Source organism: Panthera tigris, chromosome X, assembly GCF_018350195.1.
Source record: "Panthera tigris isolate Pti1 chromosome X, P.tigris_Pti1_mat1.1, whole genome shotgun sequence".
NCBI lineage: Eukaryota > Metazoa > Chordata > Mammalia > Carnivora > Felidae > Panthera > Panthera tigris.
The window spans coordinates 43,126,327-43,143,563 of NC_056677.1; the positions used below are offsets into that span (position 1 = coordinate 43,126,327).

At 36.9% G+C, this 17,237-nt stretch overlaps 1 protein-coding gene across 1 annotated transcript in view; it reads left to right on the forward strand.

The window, feature by feature from the left end:
• The first annotated feature begins 10,021 nt into the window (after positions 1–10,021).
• Positions 10,022–17,237, forward strand: part of CCNB3 (cyclin B3) — a 66,554-nt gene continuing 59,338 nt past the window's right edge. The window contains exons 1-3 of the mRNA XM_042975019.1: positions 10,022–10,134; positions 13,626–13,757; positions 16,121–16,207. Coding sequence (XP_042830953.1) covers positions 13,662–13,757; positions 16,121–16,207 — 183 coding nt within the window. The 5' untranslated portion in view covers positions 10,022–10,134; positions 13,626–13,661. The remainder of the gene's footprint in view (positions 10,135–13,625; positions 13,758–16,120; positions 16,208–17,237) is intronic.

The window sequence follows — 17,237 nt, forward strand, 5'->3', positions numbered from 1 at the left end:
AGGTTGGTGGTGCAGGCACCCTCTACCTAGTACCTACTGGAACTCTAAAGTCCCAGGAGGAAATCTGGTGATCACTGTAAGCCATATTGTTTGCACAGTTAAAGTACAGTGACTTTTATCCATTAGGGTGGTGGGAACCCTTCCCAAATCCAAGTTTCCAGATCCTAGCCAAGGGCCAACCTTGCCAGCAGGATTTTTGGATGATAACACTCTCTGGTCAGCTATGTTAACTCTTTTCTACACAGATGTTGATAGGGATTTCGTTGATTCTGTAGATCAATTTGAGGGGCATGCCATCTTAACAATTTTAAGTATTTCAATCGATGAACATGGGATGTATTTACATATAGTTAAGTCTTTAGTTTTTCTTAATTATGTTTTGTGGTTTTCAGTGTACAAGTCTTGTACTTCTTTTGTTAAATTTATTTTTAAGTATTTTATTCCTTTTGATGCCATTATAAGTGGAATTGTTTTCTTAATTTTATTTTCAGATTGTTCCTTGCAAGTGTATAGAAATACAATTGAGTCTTGTATATTGATTTTGTATGTTACAGCGTTGAGCTCATTTATTAGCTCTAATAGCTTTCTTATTTTTTTTGTGGATTCCTTAGCCTGTTAATATGGTAGATTACATGGATTGATTTTTTGAACCAGCCTTGCATCCTTGGAACAAACCCCACTTGGTCATGGTAAATAATACTTTTTATATATTGCTAAATTCTGTTTGCTAATATCTTACCAAAGATTTTGCATCTCTTTTATGAGAGAAGATTAGTATGTGGTTTTCTTTTTCTGTACTTTCTTTTTATGGTTTTGGTATCAAGGTAGAAGTGTTTTCATATGAGTTGGGAAGTGTTCCCTCTTCTTCTATTTTCTGGAAGAGATGGTGTAGAATTAGTGTGAACTTTTCTTTAAACATTTAGTTTCATTCCCCAGTGAAATAATCTGGGCCTAGAGACTTCTTTTTTTGAGAATTTTAAAATCATAAATTAAATTTTTTTAAAGGTATGGAGCTATTCAAATGATGTATTTCATATTGTGTGCATTGTGGTAGTTTGTGATTCAATTAATTTGTCAAATTTATGTGTATAGAGCTCATAGTATACTCTTAGTATCCTTTGGATGTCAGTAGGGTCTGTAGTGATATCCTCTGTTTTATTTCTGATATTGTTAATTTGTGTATTTTTTCTGGTCAGTCTTACTAGAAATTTGTTAATTTTATTGATATTTTCAAAGAACCCACTTTTTGTTTCATTGATTTTCACTATTGGCTTTTCTGTTTTAAATCTCACCAATTTCTGCTTTTATCTTTATTATTTCATACTTTATACTTGCTTTGGTTTTATTTTACTCTTCTTTTTTTAGTCTTGAGGTGGAGCTTAAATTATTGACTTTTAGATTTTTCCTCTAATATAAGCAGTTAGTGCTATAAATTTCCCTTTCAGCACTGCTTTAGCTGTATCCCACAAATCTTGATACATTGAATTTTCGTTTGCATTCAATTCAGTGTATTTATTGATTTGCCTTAAGACTTACTCTTTGATTGGTGTGGTGTATTGCTTAGTTTCTAAGTGTTTAGGAATTTTCCTGTTATTTTTGTTATTGATTCCATTGTGGTTAGAGAACACAGTTGTGATTTCAATTCTTTTATAGTTGCTGAGGTTTGTTTTATGATTGAGGGCATGGTCATTGGCTTATGTTCCATGAGAGCTTGAAAGGAATGTGTATTCTGCTGATATTGGGTGAGAGGTGCTCTATAAATGTCGACTGGATATGTTTGTTGATGGTGTTGTTAAGTACTTCTATATCCCTGGTGATTTTTTAATATAGTTCTTTATCAATTATTGAGATGAGGTGTTGAAGTCTCCCACTATAAATGTGGATTTGTCTACTTCTCCTTTCAGTTCTATCAGATTTTGCTTCATGTATTTTGTAGTTCTGTTGGTTGGTGCACACACATTTAGGGTTGCTGTATCTTCTTCTTGGATTGATCCTTTTATCATTATGTAATATTCCACTCTGTCCCTACTGATTTACTTTGTTCTGAAGTTTATTTTATCTGATATTAATATAGCTACTCTTGCCTTTTTCTTTTTAAAAATTTATGTATATCTTTTTCCATTTTTAAATTATCAACCTACTTATATCATTATATTTGAAGTGCATTTCTTGTTGACAGTGTATCATTGGATCGGTTTTTTTATTGAAATGTAGTTAACATGGGGCGCCTGGGTGGCGCAGTCGGCTAAGCGTCCGACTTCAGCCAGGTCACGATCTTGCGGTCCGTGAGTTCGAGCCCCGCGTCAGGCTCTGGGCTGATGGCTCAGAGCCTGGAGCCTGTTTCCGATTCTGTGTCTCCCTCTCTCTCTGCCCCTCCCCCGTTCATGCTCTGTCTCTCTCTGTGCCAAAAATAAATAAAAAACGTTGAAAAAAAAAAATTAAAAAAAAAAAAAAAAAGAAATGTAGTTAACATAAAATATTATATTGGTTTCAGGTGTAAAACATAGTGCTTTAACATTTATATAGATTTCAAAGTGATCACCATGATAAATCTAGCTACCATCTGTCAATGTACGAAGTTGTTACAATATTGTTAATTATATTCCCTATGCTGTACATTGCATCTCCATGTCTTATTTTATAACTGAAAGTTTGTACCTTTTAATTCTTTTCCTCTATTTCAACCATCCCTCTTCCCACCTCTGGAAACTACCAGATTGTTTTCTGTATCTATGAATCTGCTTCTGTTTTGCTTTGTTTGTTGATTTGTTTTATTTTTGAGATTCCATGTATATGTGAAATCATGTGATATTTGTCTTTCTCTGACTTATTTCACTTAGCATAATACCCTTTAGATCCATTCTTGTCATGAATGGCAAGATTTTATTCTTTTTTATGGCTGAGTAATATTTCACTGTATTCACACTGTAAAAATGTATATACCACATTTTCTTTATCCATTCATTTGTTGATGGACACTTTGGTTGCTTCCATATCTTGGCTATTGTAAATAATGCTGCAGTGAATGAACATAGTGGTGTATATATCTTTTCGAATTAGTGTTTTTATTTTCTTTGGATAAATAACCAGAAGTGGACTTATGGGTCATATGGTATTCCTATGTTTAATTTTTTTTTGAGAGAGAGTGAGCAAGGGGGAGAGAGGGGCAGAGAGAGAGAGAGAGAGGGAGAGAGAGAATCTCACACAGGATCCACACTCAGCATGGAGCCCCACATGGGGCTTGATATCATAACCATGAGATCATTATGTGAGGCCAAAATCAAGAGTCAGATGCTCAACTGACTGAGGCACCCAGGTACCCCCCCCTTTTTAATTTTTTGAGGAACTTCCATACTATTTTCCACAGTGATTGATGGCATGTGAGGGTTCCCTTTTCTCCACTTCCTTACCAACACTTGTTATTTCTTGTCTTTTTGATACTAGCCATTCTGACATGTGTGAGGTGTTATCTCATTGTGGTTTTGATTTGCATTTCCCTAATGATTAGTGATGTTGAGCATCTTTTCGTGGGTCTGTTGACCATTTGTTTGGAACCACAAAAGACCCCAAATTGCCAAAGCAGTCTTGAGAAAGAATAAAGCTGGAGGTATCATGCTCCCTGATTTTAAACTATACTACAAAGCTATAGTCATCAAAACAATATGGTACTGACACAAAAATAGATCAATGGAACAAAGTAGAGAATTAAAAAATAAACCCACACTTATGTGGTCAATTAATCTATGACAAAGGAGGCAAGAATATACAGTGGGGAAGAAAAGACAGTCTCTTCAATAGATGGTCTTGGGAAAACTGAACAGCTACATACATGCAAAAGAATGAAACAGGAGCACTTTCTTACACCATATACAAAAATAAACGTAAAATGGATTAAAGACTTAAAGACATAAAACTCCTAGAAGAAATAGGCAGTGAACTCTTGGACATCGGTGTGAGCGGTATTTTTTTGGATCTGTTCCTTAGGCAAGGGCAACTAAAGCAAAAATAAACAAATGGAACTACACCAAAATAAAAACTTCTGTACAGTGAAACAATCAACAAAATGAAAAGGCAACGTGCTGAATGGGAGAAGATATTTACAAATGATATGATTGATAAGGGGTTAATTTCCAAAATATATAAAGAACTCAAATAACTCAATATAAAAAAAAACCCAAATAATTCAATTAAAAAATGACCCTAGGACCTGAATAGGATCATGTTTTTTTAATCTACTGTGAATCTCTGTTTTTTAATTCCTCTGAACAATTTATATTTTAATGTAATAATTGATCTGTTTGGGTTTAAATCCATCAATTTATTTTTTGTTTTCTGATTATTGCTTCTCTTTCTCATTTATGTATTTACTTTTACCTGCCACCCAGTCAGTTACTTGAACATTCTTTTGAATTCAGTTTTGATGTATCTATAGTGTTTTTAGTGCATGTTTGAGGTATTACAATATATATGTAAAATTATCACAGTTGACATTTTACCAATTTGAAGGAGGTGTAGAAACTGTGCATTCTTTTACCATCCTCTATCTATATTGTTTTTTTAAACATTTCCTTCACATACATTGAGAACAGAGAGCATCAGGAGAGTACATTATGTCCACCTATATTTTTGCTCTTTTCACTATTCTTTCTCCTTAATGTTACAAGATTCCTTTTACTACTATTTTTTCTACTTTGTGAATTTTCTGTTCTTTTAAGGTGAGCATTTGAGAATGACTTGATTTCCCCCTCACTCCTGAAAGATATTTTCCTTGGATATAGAATTCTGAGTTGGGGCACCTAGGTGGTTCAGTCAGTTGGGTGTCCAACTTCAGCTCAGGTCATGATCTTGCGGTTTGTGAGTTTGAGCCCTGCATTGGGCTCTGTGCGGACAGCTCGGAGCCTGGAGCCTGGAGCCTGCTTTGGATTCTGTGTCTTCCTCTCTCTCTCTGCCCTTGCCCTGCTCGTGCTCTGTCTCTCTCTCTCAAAAATAAATAAACATTAAAAAAAATAATTCTGAGTTTACAGATGTTTTTCTTTTAGTACTTGGAAAATATTGTGTCACATCTTTCTGGCCACCATGGTTTCTGTTGAGAAATCCAATGTCATTCAAAAACATTTTGCCCAATTAGAAAGGTGTCATTTCTCTCTTGCTGATTTCAAGGTTCTTTTGTCTTTTAGTTTTCAGGAGTTTGATTATGATGTGTCTTTGTTTGAATTTCCCTGGGTTTATCCTATTTGGAGTTTGCTTAGCTTCTTGAATATGTAGGTTTATGTCTCTCTCAAATTTGGGAAAAATTTGAGCCTTATTACTTGGAATAAGTATTTTTGTAGGCAAGCGTACTAGAAGTACAATCTCTGGGTAAAAGGATTCAAGCGTTTAAAATTTGATTGGTATTTTCAAATAACTCTCCCAAAGTTTATAGCAATTTTTACCCCTGCTGACAGTGAATTAAAGTGTCTGTTTACCCATCCCTTTATCAACAGAAGTTATTGTTAAGTTACTAAACCTTTGCCAATGTCCTAAACAAAAACAATGCATTGCTGTTTTAATTTGTATTTATTTTTAGTAAAATTAAGCATATTTTTATGTTGATCATTTGTATTTCTTCCTAATTGTTCATTTTCTTGACAGCTTTTTTGCTGCATGGCTCATCTTTTTCTTGTTGATCATGAAATTCTGTTTGTATATTTTGGAAATTATTCTTTTATCATTTGTATTGCCAATGTTTTTTTGCTAGTTTGTTTTTAGGTTTTTAAGCTTGTTTTTGTTTTTTGTTTGATTTGCCAAATAAATTTTCAGTTTTTACCTATTAAAATTTTTGGAGTCTTTTGCTATCTTTAAATTTTTGTCCTGTTTAGAAAACAAGATTATAAAAATATCCTTTTATATTTTGTCTAGTATTTCCATGGTTTCATTTTCACAATTAAATCTTGGATCCATTTGGAATGTATTTTCATGTAAAAGTAAAGTAGGCAATAACAGATATTTTCTATCAAGTTTTAATACAGGGATGTATTAATACAGGGGGAGGAGAAAGAGTTTATGAGAATGTTATATGCCTAAGAGTAGGAAAATATTGGAAAATGGAAGACTCAAAGGGCTATCTCCTCTTTTGTCTGTGTTCTCTCTGAGTGCAATGTAAAGGAAAGGTTAAGTCAACTGGAGGTGTGAAGGGTGAGAGAAAAACAAATTTAAAAAGTTTGGAAATGTCATAATTTTGGTCAATAACTTTTTGTTTTTGTGAAAAGCTGGGAAGAAATAGGAAAAATGAAATGGCTTCTTTTGTAATTTTTATATTGTTATTATTTTAGTGGATGGAAATTTTCCTCTCTTAACTAAAGAAGGACTTACAATTTTTTATTTAACATAGTACTTGAAGTCTTAGCTATAGAAATCAGACAAGATATGTTCAACATCACTGATCATCAGGGAAAAGAAAATCAAAGCCACACTGAGATCTCACTTCACAACCAGTCAGAACGGCTAGTGTCAAAAAAATGACAAGTGTTGGTAAGAATGTGGAGAAAGGGGAACCCTCATGTGCCATTTGTGGGAATGTAAATTGGTACAGCCACTGAGGTTCATCAAAAACTTAAAAATAAAAATATTATATTATCCAATAATTCCACTACTGAGTATTTACCCAAAGTATATGAATACACTGATTTATACCCCTATGTTTATTGCAGCATTATTTACAATAGCCAAGATATGGAAGCAACCTAAGTGTCCATCTATAGATAAATAAAGAAGATCTCGTATACACACACACACACACACACAAAACAGAATATTAGTTAGCCATAAAAAAGAATGAGGTCTTGCCATTTATGACAACATGAATGGACCTAGAGGGTACAATGCTAAGTGAAATAAGTCAAAGACAAATACCATATCATTTCATTTATATGTGGAATATTAAAAACAATACAAATGAGCAAATGAAAAAACAGAAATAGACTCATAAAGAGAAAAAATTGGTGGTTGCTGGAGGGATGGGCTGGGTGAAATAGTTGAAGGGGATTAAGAAGTACAAAATTCCAGTTTTAAAATAAAAAAGTCAGGGAAATCAAAAGTACAGTACAGGGAATATAGTCAATAATATAACCGTGTTGTGTATTGACAGATGGTAGCTACAGTTATTATGGTGATCATTGTGTGATGTATGCAATTGTTGAATCACTATATTGTACACCTGAAGTTAATATCACATTGTATGCCACCTATACTTTAATAATAAAAATTAAAGAAAATAAGACTTACAGTGACTTGGGTTAATACTGTATTTCTTCCTTAGTGCATCCCAGCGAGGCACTTGTTCACAGTGATTACCCTTAAAAGAAGATACTAATTTGCTTAGTTAACAAATATTTTTAAATCATTTGACAAGGAGGCAGGTATAGGGTAATGATTATGTGTTTGCCTCTGGAATCATATTGCTTGAATTTAAACCCCAGTCCAGTAACTTACTAGCTGTGTGATCTTGGGAAAGTTACTAAACTTCTCTGTACTCCAAGTTTCTCTTCTGCAAAATGGGGATTTTAACACCTCATTGTATTATTGTGAGTCTCAGAACAGCATCAGTCTTATAGTAAGCAATTGATAGATATGAACTATTATCAATGCTAATGACTGGAGATAGAGCACAGTGGATATGATCCTTATAGTTATGGGCCTTGCATTCATTTTGTTTTGTTTATTATACATTTTAATTTTTGATTTTTTGGAAGTTTTAAAATTGCAATTAAAGTATAGTTGACATATATTAGTTTCAGGTGCATGACATAGTTATTTGGCAGTTATATATATCACAAAGTGCTTATCACAATAAGTGTAGTTACCATCTGCCACCATACAAAGTTATTACAATATTATTGACTATATTCCCTATGCTGTACTTTTCATCCTCATGACTTATTTATTTTATAACTGGAAACTTTTACTTCTTAAAATCCCTTCATTTATTTTCCCATTCCCCTCAACCCCCCACAACTATCAGTTCATTCTATTTATGAATCTGTTTGTTTTTTTTATTTGTTCATTTATGGTTTTTAGATTCCACATATAAGTGAAATCATATGGTATTTGTCTTTCTCTTTAAGACTTATTTCACTTAGTGTAATAGTCTTTAAATAAGGACCTTGCATTCTTGAGTGAGGAGATAGGTTAAAAAATTACAAATAGTAGTACTTAGTCTAAAATAAATGTAAGGGGCTGGGATAGTATAAAGGAGTGGGAGGAGAATCCTACTTTAGATAACATGGTCAGGGGAGGCCTCTCTGAAGAGGGGGCATTTAAGTTGAGACTTGAAGCATCAGAAAAAAAACAATTTAAAGAATGGAGGGAAGAATGTTCTAGGCAGTGGGAACATCATGTGCAAAGACCCTGAGAAGAGGGATTTTATTATATGCAAATTTTTGAAAGACATATATGGCTATCACGTAGTGAACAAGAAAGAGTGGTATGAGATGAGGTTAATGGTATAGGCAGGACCTTGTAGACCAGAGTAAGGAGTTTGGATTTTATGTTCTGTGGGAAACCACTAAAGCATGAGAGAAAGGGGATATAATTTTTCTTTTTAAAAACGAGTGGTCTTGTAATCTCTAATTCACATTAAAGGAGATCAATATTGTAAAGGGGGAGAGCAGCTTGGAGGCTCATGGCAGTGGTCCAAATGAGAGACCGTGGTGGCAGTGGAGATGAAAAGAAGTGGATGGATGTAAGGTACAGTTTTAAGGTAGACTCAATAGGACTTGCTGAAGGATTGGATGCGGGAAGGTAAGGTTATGGAAGAGAGTTTGAATCAAGGATGATACCCAGGTTTCTGGCTTGATTAACAGTTTTGACGTGGTACCATTTTTTGGAATGGACCCATTCCATTGGAATGGACCCATCAGAAGAAGGGTCAGGTTTGGTAAGTGTTGTGAACATGTTGAATTTGAGGTATCTATCAGACATCCAAGTACAGATGTGGAGTAGTCAGTTGGATTTATGAATCTGGAGTTCAGGGTCAGCTTTTAGATGATGTTTAAAGTCGTGGATCTGGATGAAATAAACTAGGAGATTAAAAAGAGAAGAAGGCCTGGGATCATGTGAATAATCCACCTTTAATGTAGAAGCTGTGAGATACTAAAAGGAGAATGGGCTGATAATAAAGGCAGGGATGTAGTTTAGTGGTATCTGCTGTATATGCAGGAAGTCCTGGATTTTATCTTTGGTATCTCCATTTACTCTTTGCATCCTTAGAGGATAGGGCAGGGCTATCAATTTTTCAAGTCTTTTGTCAATTACTCATCTACAGTTTTTCTAGCTCCTGGAACAAAGCAGGTGCTCAATAACGAATGAATGAATGAATGAATGAGTAAAATGATTAAGAATATCTGAGTTGTAATACCTGCTTTGCCACAATGTAGGTTTGTGACATTGAGCAGTTAGCAAGTTACAATTTTGTTATCTGTAAAATGGCAATAATAAAGGTAACTCTCTTTTTGGACAGGATTTAAAACAAAAATTTGTAGCAGTTAGCACAGAGCTCTTGGTAAATTAATGCTAACTACTATTAGCTCTCTGCACTTTGGGTGCTTATTCATAAAATAGGGGCAATGATTACTGCCCTTCCCTCACAAGGCCATTTGTGAAGCCAGCAGGAGTTAACATTTGACTCTACAAAGGGTTATTAGTATTAATGTTTTAGTTGGTCTGAATCTGCACTATGCAGCCACTCCCTCCCATCCTAGAAGCAGGATTGTTTAAAGAAAACGTCTCTTTAAAGAGCCCAGTACTCCGCTGGTCAGGCCTAACTAGTTCAACCAATTGTATTTGAAACCACGCCCCAATGCGAAGTCTATTAGCTGCAGAGTTCAATTTAAAAATACCCAGCCCCGCCTCTCCTGGCTGGGGGAGCACGCGTCCCAACTGTGCACGCTGATTGGCTCCTTCTGGCCAATCACCACTGCGCTTCCTTCTGGGGCTGTAATTTTCAAAATTCGCTACTGGGCGGATTGGAGCCGGCACAGTCCAGGTTGAGAAGGACACGGGTCGCTACAACACGGAGCTCCGTTCATTTCCCGGGCCTCTCCTGGTCTAGGAGTGCGTCCATGATCTTTCCTGTTCTGCCCTCAGTCTCGATGTGAGGTAGGCGCCTTTGGGCTTGTACTGTCCGCTCGAATGTCCGGCCCAGTCGCACGCGGGTTGATGCCTCAGCACCACTCCTGTTCCTGGTTAACACGCTTTCTTCTCTCGCCCGCAAGCGCGGCATCCTTGTCTTGAAACCTTTGTTTTGTTCTGATGTCAGCAGTCTGAGCGAAGTTGGGCAGGAGTGTGTTTTAGAGGATGAGATGGCAAAACGAGTGAGACTAGGTCCTAGCTTTTAGAGTGACCAGTACTCTAGAGGCAGTACACATGCCTGAATCAGAGTACATTTACAGAACGTCTTTTCACAAGTGGAAGTGTGGAGGATTAGTTTCATTGACCCTTATTTAAGTCAGAGAATGCTACTTGCAGGATGTCTTTTGAACTACAGGTGGTAGGATATGAAGGAGGATGGAAATGTGTGCTCTCTACCTTGTTCTCCCTTTGATCTCCACTGGCTGTCTTCTATCCCCTACTCCAACCGCTGCAGCTGGCTTTCCCACTGCTCTCCGCTTTGGTCCACTTAGGATCCTAGAATGTCAGAAGTCAAAGGACCCAGAACAGTGCTTCTTAAACTTTGAAGTGCATGCAACTCACCTAGGGATATTGTTAACTTGCACTTTCAGATTTGGTAGGTCTAGTTTGGGACCTGGGATTTTAAATTGCTAATAAGCTCGCAGGTGATGCTAATGTTGCTGGTCTGTTCAAACCATGGTGAATAGCTAGGAGGTTCTGGTCCCATTGCCTCATTTTTTAAGGTGGGGAGACAAGGCCTAAAGAAAAGAGACTTGCGTAGTGTCATCCAGCCAGCTAGGGGCAAGGTCAGAGTTCTACCCTAGGCATCCTTCACAGCCTGGTACTGCTTTCATGCACACCATGCTGCATTGTCTCCCCAGTGTCTTGCTGTCTATAACCTGCATTTATATATAAAATGAAGTTGCTGTTGTTTTCTATAGATTGTCTTGATCTACAGTTTTGGAGTCTAAGCATCTGGGTTTCTAAATGAGCCAATTTGCCCCTGTTTGGGTTTTATCATCAGCCCTGGGATGCTCAGGGGATCTCCAACACTTATCAGTGTGTATGTAGAGAATATGGAAAGTCTGGAAAGTGGAAAGGATTCTGATTTTCTTGTCCAAGCAAGGCTCCATTCTGTAGGTGGTAGAAGTCGAGAATGTTCTGCAGAATGTCCTTTAATGAAAGCTGTTTTTGGTGGTGCCAAGTCCCTACCCCCTCCTAATGGCAAAAAAATTACTTAAGTCAGTGTGTGTGTCCCCCAAAGCAAGTGATTAGTGTTCAGGAAAATGAAGGTGGTGTGTGATTATCATCTGAATAAACTTATTCTCTCAGGCTTAGTTACTCTGTGATGTAATCAACTGAAAGCTTTCTATCCTGTTGAATCCAGTCTATTTTTTTCTTTCCCCCTTGAAAGATAAAAGTTTCAGAACATGAATCTTTGGTCAGCCATTAAAAAAAATTGTATGAGGTGTGAATAATAATAATAGTGAGGTAAGTGGTTTTCAGACAGTGTGGTTAAGGGTGGGTGCACCCAATTTAGCTTTATTCCTGCTTGGCTGAATTTTGAGAGATGAGATAGAAAATAGGTTTGGATTTTGGGGGATGAAAAGGAAAATAAGATGCACCACTTACTTTGAGGGCCTACCATGTGTTAGGCTTTGCACATACAAATTTCCTTTTGAGCCATATGATGCTTCTACAAATAAATGGTGGTATTGCTCTATTGCAAGTGAGAAAATTAAGGCTCGAAGATGCTAAGTTGGCTGGTTTAAAAACCCAGTGGCTTCTTTAAAAAATCTGTAGGCTCATTCTGTCTCCTTACACTTCCACATTAAAGCCTTTTGCTTTGGACCAGGGACTGCTTTAGAGTGCTTTTGAGTATGATTGGAGAGACTTCATGGTATTTTAAAAAGAGCCCTAGAAAGAGCTGGGTGATCTATGCTGCTTAATAGTTTTGTCCTGGGTGGTAAGTTACTTAACACATCTGGGGCTCTACAGTGGAAAGAATTGTATCTGTACTGTGTACCCTTACTGCTTTGTTGTGAGACGAACTGAGGTAATAAATGCGGAGGCACATACTTGTACTGATTTTTCCTGACAAAATGTTTAATACTTCTCTATCCAAAGCAAAACCCAAATCAGCCTTTCTCCTTTCTTAAACCTTCCTCTCAAGCTGCAGTCTTTTCTGCTTCCCTTTCTTAGCAGCCTGGCCCTAGCCTAGTATTCGGCCCCTTTCTGACTCTTCCCCAATACACTCTTTGTATCCATGCTCCAGACAACTGGGAAGTCCCTGCACCTGCTGTGCTTGCCATGTGCAAGCCTCTGCCTGTGCTCAGGCTTTCTTTGCCTGCAAAGCTCCCCAGTCTGCTTGGGATCCCCTTTGTCACTTAAGTCTAGATCATATATAACTTCCTCTGTGAAGGCTTCTTCCACCCCTTTATCCCCCTACAAGATTACTGACTTTCTATTATGTTGCTGTAGTACTTTGTATTTACTCTTATTAAATCATTGCCACATTTTTATGTTACTGTTAGAGCTGTGCATGTGAATACTTACAGGATAAGATGAATGATTTGTGTTTGTATCTCCATTGCCTGAAATACTAGGTACAGAGTGGCGGGTAAGTTTGTTGCATTGCCTTTAGGGTCTCTCTTAGAGGAGCCTATTATTTGTCAAATGCAGTTGAACTTGGAGATTGAATATGGGTGAGGTTGGAAGGGCAGTTGCATCTGAATAGGAAAGGTCTCCTATATATCCAAAAACTGGTTCCTCCTGACAATGCATTTGCTTGTGAGTCACCTAAGTGTATCCCAACTATTGAGGACTCACAAAGAACTTTAAGGAATGTAGAATGGGGTCCACCACTGAGATGGGACAAAGATAGGACTCTCCCAAGGGCTGTAATGACAGTTAAATTTTTATGTCAAGTGATTTTTCAATAAGTTAGTTCCTTCTATCATTATCTCATCTTGAATTTTTTTCTTGCCAGGTGTCTGGAACTGGATTACAGTTTCTTCTGATGGAATGCAGTGTTTGAATACTTTGGCCTATCATGTATATGTGTGTATAGTATATTCTTGTGTCTTCTCTGTAGCATCATTATAATTGCTGTGCCAAGGCCCTGTGCCTTTTAAAGAACATTAACCCTTCCAACTGGCTTCCATACTATGTGATCTGTCATGTTCTTGATTGTTTTTAATGCAAAACATTCATGTGATTTGTTCCCAGTATTCCCAGGCCTAAACTAGGAGGTAGGCCATAGTTCCAGTGCCCACACAGGATGGCAGGCACTGTGCTGGGCTTTTAGACTGCCCAAGGTTAATTATGGTAAAACCAGTATTTGAACCCAGATTTGCCTACCTCAGAGTATGTTTTCTTCTAGAGATACTAGAGAGAGCTTGGGTATTCTCACAGGTTTTCAGAGAATGCTGTGATGTTTCTGGTGAATGATGTTTTAAAGAGTCGCTTTCTGCTTGCAGCCCTATCTTGGATAGACACTGCTGAATCTGTAAGAGATGCCACTGCCACTACCATCCCGAGGCTCTAAACCTGAGATGAAGAAATCTCAGTCCAGCAACGTTGTGCCCAGCGATCATGGCCAATATGGAAAGGTTAGAGCAAGCCGTCTCTCCCAACAGTGTCTCGAGTAGCTTCTTCCTGTGTTGGCTCAGGCCCTATCCCCACCCCTAATCTTTCTGAATATGTGTTGTTTAATCTGAGAAATTGGGAAGGCGTGGTAGCCCTTGTAGTTGAAGAAGACCAGCAAATTAGAACTTGGGTTCTAAGCATGAATTCTACTTTTCCATAAATGCATAGCTAAAATGAAGGACACCCTTCACAACCTTCAAAAGTAAACAGTACTGAGCTCTCATTAATGATCACATCTATACTCTTGGTTTCTGGGAGATGTTCAAAGCACCTTGCCAGGAGGCTGCTTGGTACCTCCTGGGGAGAATATGAAGATTAGATCAACAAATGGATTATCGTGCTTTTTACAGCTATTAAATTTGAATAATGCATCCATTTTGCTTTTGCTGTTTTGACCTTGTGGATAGTTTGACAGTGTCATTCCAACCCTGTGATGTTCTTTGTTCCTCATCATACATATTTTAATCAGAGTTTTACTAACACTGATGAATTGTCATTAAGGGAGTATTTCCTAGAGCAAACATCATTAGGCCAATTTAATTTCCTTGATTGGTTTTCTCGCAGTACAGATAAACATTTTCCAATCATTTTCATTTTTTGGTTTACTAAAATGATTTTCATGGAGGGGCTAAATGTTTTTTTTCCCTATGTATATTTGGTAAGAAGTATTTGATACATTGATCAGATTTTTGTCAATATTAGACATTAGAGCTCTGCCATAATGAGTTTTCTTTTGTGGTGGTTATTTTTCCAAATCCAACTTTCTTGGGGCACATTTTGTAAATCTACATTTTATTGAGTTCAGTTTCACTTGTGAATTTTATTTGGGGCTGATTGTTTCTACTGGTAATATTAAATGGGAATTGGGACAGTTTATTTCTTAGCTAATTTGTGAGATTTGTGTAACCACGAAATATTTTAGTTTTGCTAATTATTTCCACTAGGATTATTTATCAAGAACTAGATAAAAGACTAATAGTTTTCTGATTTCCAAGCTTAATCAATTAGAAAGCAGAAGTAATTCTTCTCTTTCAGGATTGCTTTGCTGTACTAGATGGGTCTATATTGTTTATCCAATTCTTTAAACTTCTGATCACTTATTGTGTCATGTACTAACTTTTCATGGCCTAGATGAGGAACAGAGCAAATAAATGGCACTACCCTAATGTTCTGCTTCCCATTATAACAGCTCTATGATATAAGTAGGGCAGGGTTCTCATTTCATAAAGGAAATTTGAGACTTAGGAGACTTTTACCAAATAAAAATTGTTAGGGAGCAGAAGAGTCCTACGGTATAATTCATCCTAACCTCTAGCCCCATGGAGATGGCCTTATTCACATGGGAGTTGAGTAAGGCATGGTAAACAATAGCTAGAAAGAAAGCCACCTCTGCTCCAAAATATCCACCTCTCCTTCCTTCTACTAACCCTCATTCATATACACTAACAAATTAGAGGTTAATATGGATTATCAAACTCCTTTCTCAAAATACAAAATTTGGAGTGCTTGGTCTGCTCAGCTGGTAGGGTATCTGACTCTTGATCTCAGGGTTGTGAGTTTGAAACCCATGTTGAGTACAGAGATTACTTAAAAAATAACAAAATTAAATCATGAAAATGTATACTTAAAAAATTCAGAATTTTCTTTATGAGGCTTAAAATCATATTGGGCTATATTATTTAAAAATATGATTTATGTACACTTAAGTTTATACAGACTTTTTAAAATATGTATTTTCTTATTTGATCTTCAAATAAGGAAGTTTATCATTCCAGTTATACTGATAAGAAAACTGAGGTTGAGAGATTACATGAGTTGTCCAATGTCAATAGCTAGTAGAGAGGCGATCCTGGACCAGGATCTAGAGATAATGTGTTATTGTCTGTATTGGGAATGTCTTAAATACTTAACATAAGAGACACTTATTTGTTAAACTATTGAACTAATTTGCTTGAGAGCATCCATATTAAAGGAAAGACTGGGAGTAGCTGGGTGCTGGTGGTGATCTTAGGTTGGATAACCGTAAAGATCAGAGAACTAAGAGGGAAAACTAGCTTTACTAAGCTATTTTACTCATTCTAAGAGTTACACTAAAGGTCATCATAATAGCCTTGTCCCTATCATCAGTGATTACCTCCTTCAGGGACTCTAAGCATCAGCGAGTGCCAAAATTTCATTTTGTGTAGTTCATTTTGTTGTAGTTTATTCTATATATCCTTGGTTGCTTGGAGATTCTGGAGCTTCCCCCTGAGCTCTAAAGATGATCCAAAGTCCCTGAAAAGTGTTCATGATTGGATATACTTATTTGTCTCTTTTACTTTTTTAGAGAAGGGAGAATTACCAAGCAAAGATATCTTCATTTTCACCTAAGAGACCACGCAAAAAGAGATCAGCTTTTGAAGATCTCACCAACGTGAGTATGCTAGTTCAATCCTCTGCTGTGGTTTGCTAAGGCTTAGATAACCTCTTCCTTAAGGGACCTTTTTGGTTTGCCAGACCCTGACCTTCTCTAGAGTGTCGAGAGCCAATTTTATTTGGAATGGATGACCCAATTTCAGAAACTTCAGGAGCTCTTCTGTTGATGCATACCATCTGGATTAATTGGTTGAGCTGTCTGGAAGCAGCAGACAGTGATTATCAGATGTGAAATTGTAGATAAATATAAGAACTATGGGATCTTACATTTAGATAAAATCCAGAGGTGGCTCAGCTAGCTGCCTAGGCCTTGGAAGTAAGTATCTTGATGGAGTCATTGTCGTTCGGGGAAGTATTTATCAATTCAAATACTATGGGCAGTTAGTACAGTAGTTTTTTTCTGTTGTGTAGAACTGTTCTCAGCCGTAACATCTTTGGCTCCTGGCATTAAATTCCAGCAGCAGCCCATTCATAGTGACCACAAAAAAATGTGCCCCGATGTACGGAACCATTGAGGACTGCAGTTCCATGATCTATCTGGTCTTCAACTATGGAGATTGAGAAACTCAATTTTGATGAGAATTGTTGAGTTCACTTCCAAGTTACCTCCCTCCTGGTGTTATTAAGTTACCAGCAAAACCCAGAATTGATAATTAAGATGTTACTAATTGAATGTAGAATTGGGCCAAAGGTAATCTTTGGTCTTAGAAAATAATAACTGATGACAAGTGAGTGCTTACCATGTGCCAGGCACTAGTCTAAGCACTTTTTCCAGTATCAACTCACTTAATCCTCATTTATTTCTATGAGGTAGATACCATAATTATGTATGCAGATTAGGATTTGCCCAATGTTGCTTTTGAAGCCTGTTTTATCTAGGATACAGAGAACCCTGCCCTCCATAATAGAGTGTCCTTCTGTGACTACCAGAATACATCTACTAGACAATATTTTACTCCCTTGAGCAAGATTGGATAAGTATTGGCAAAGTTCTCTCTTTTGGATCTCTCCTCTTTAGGTATTATGTG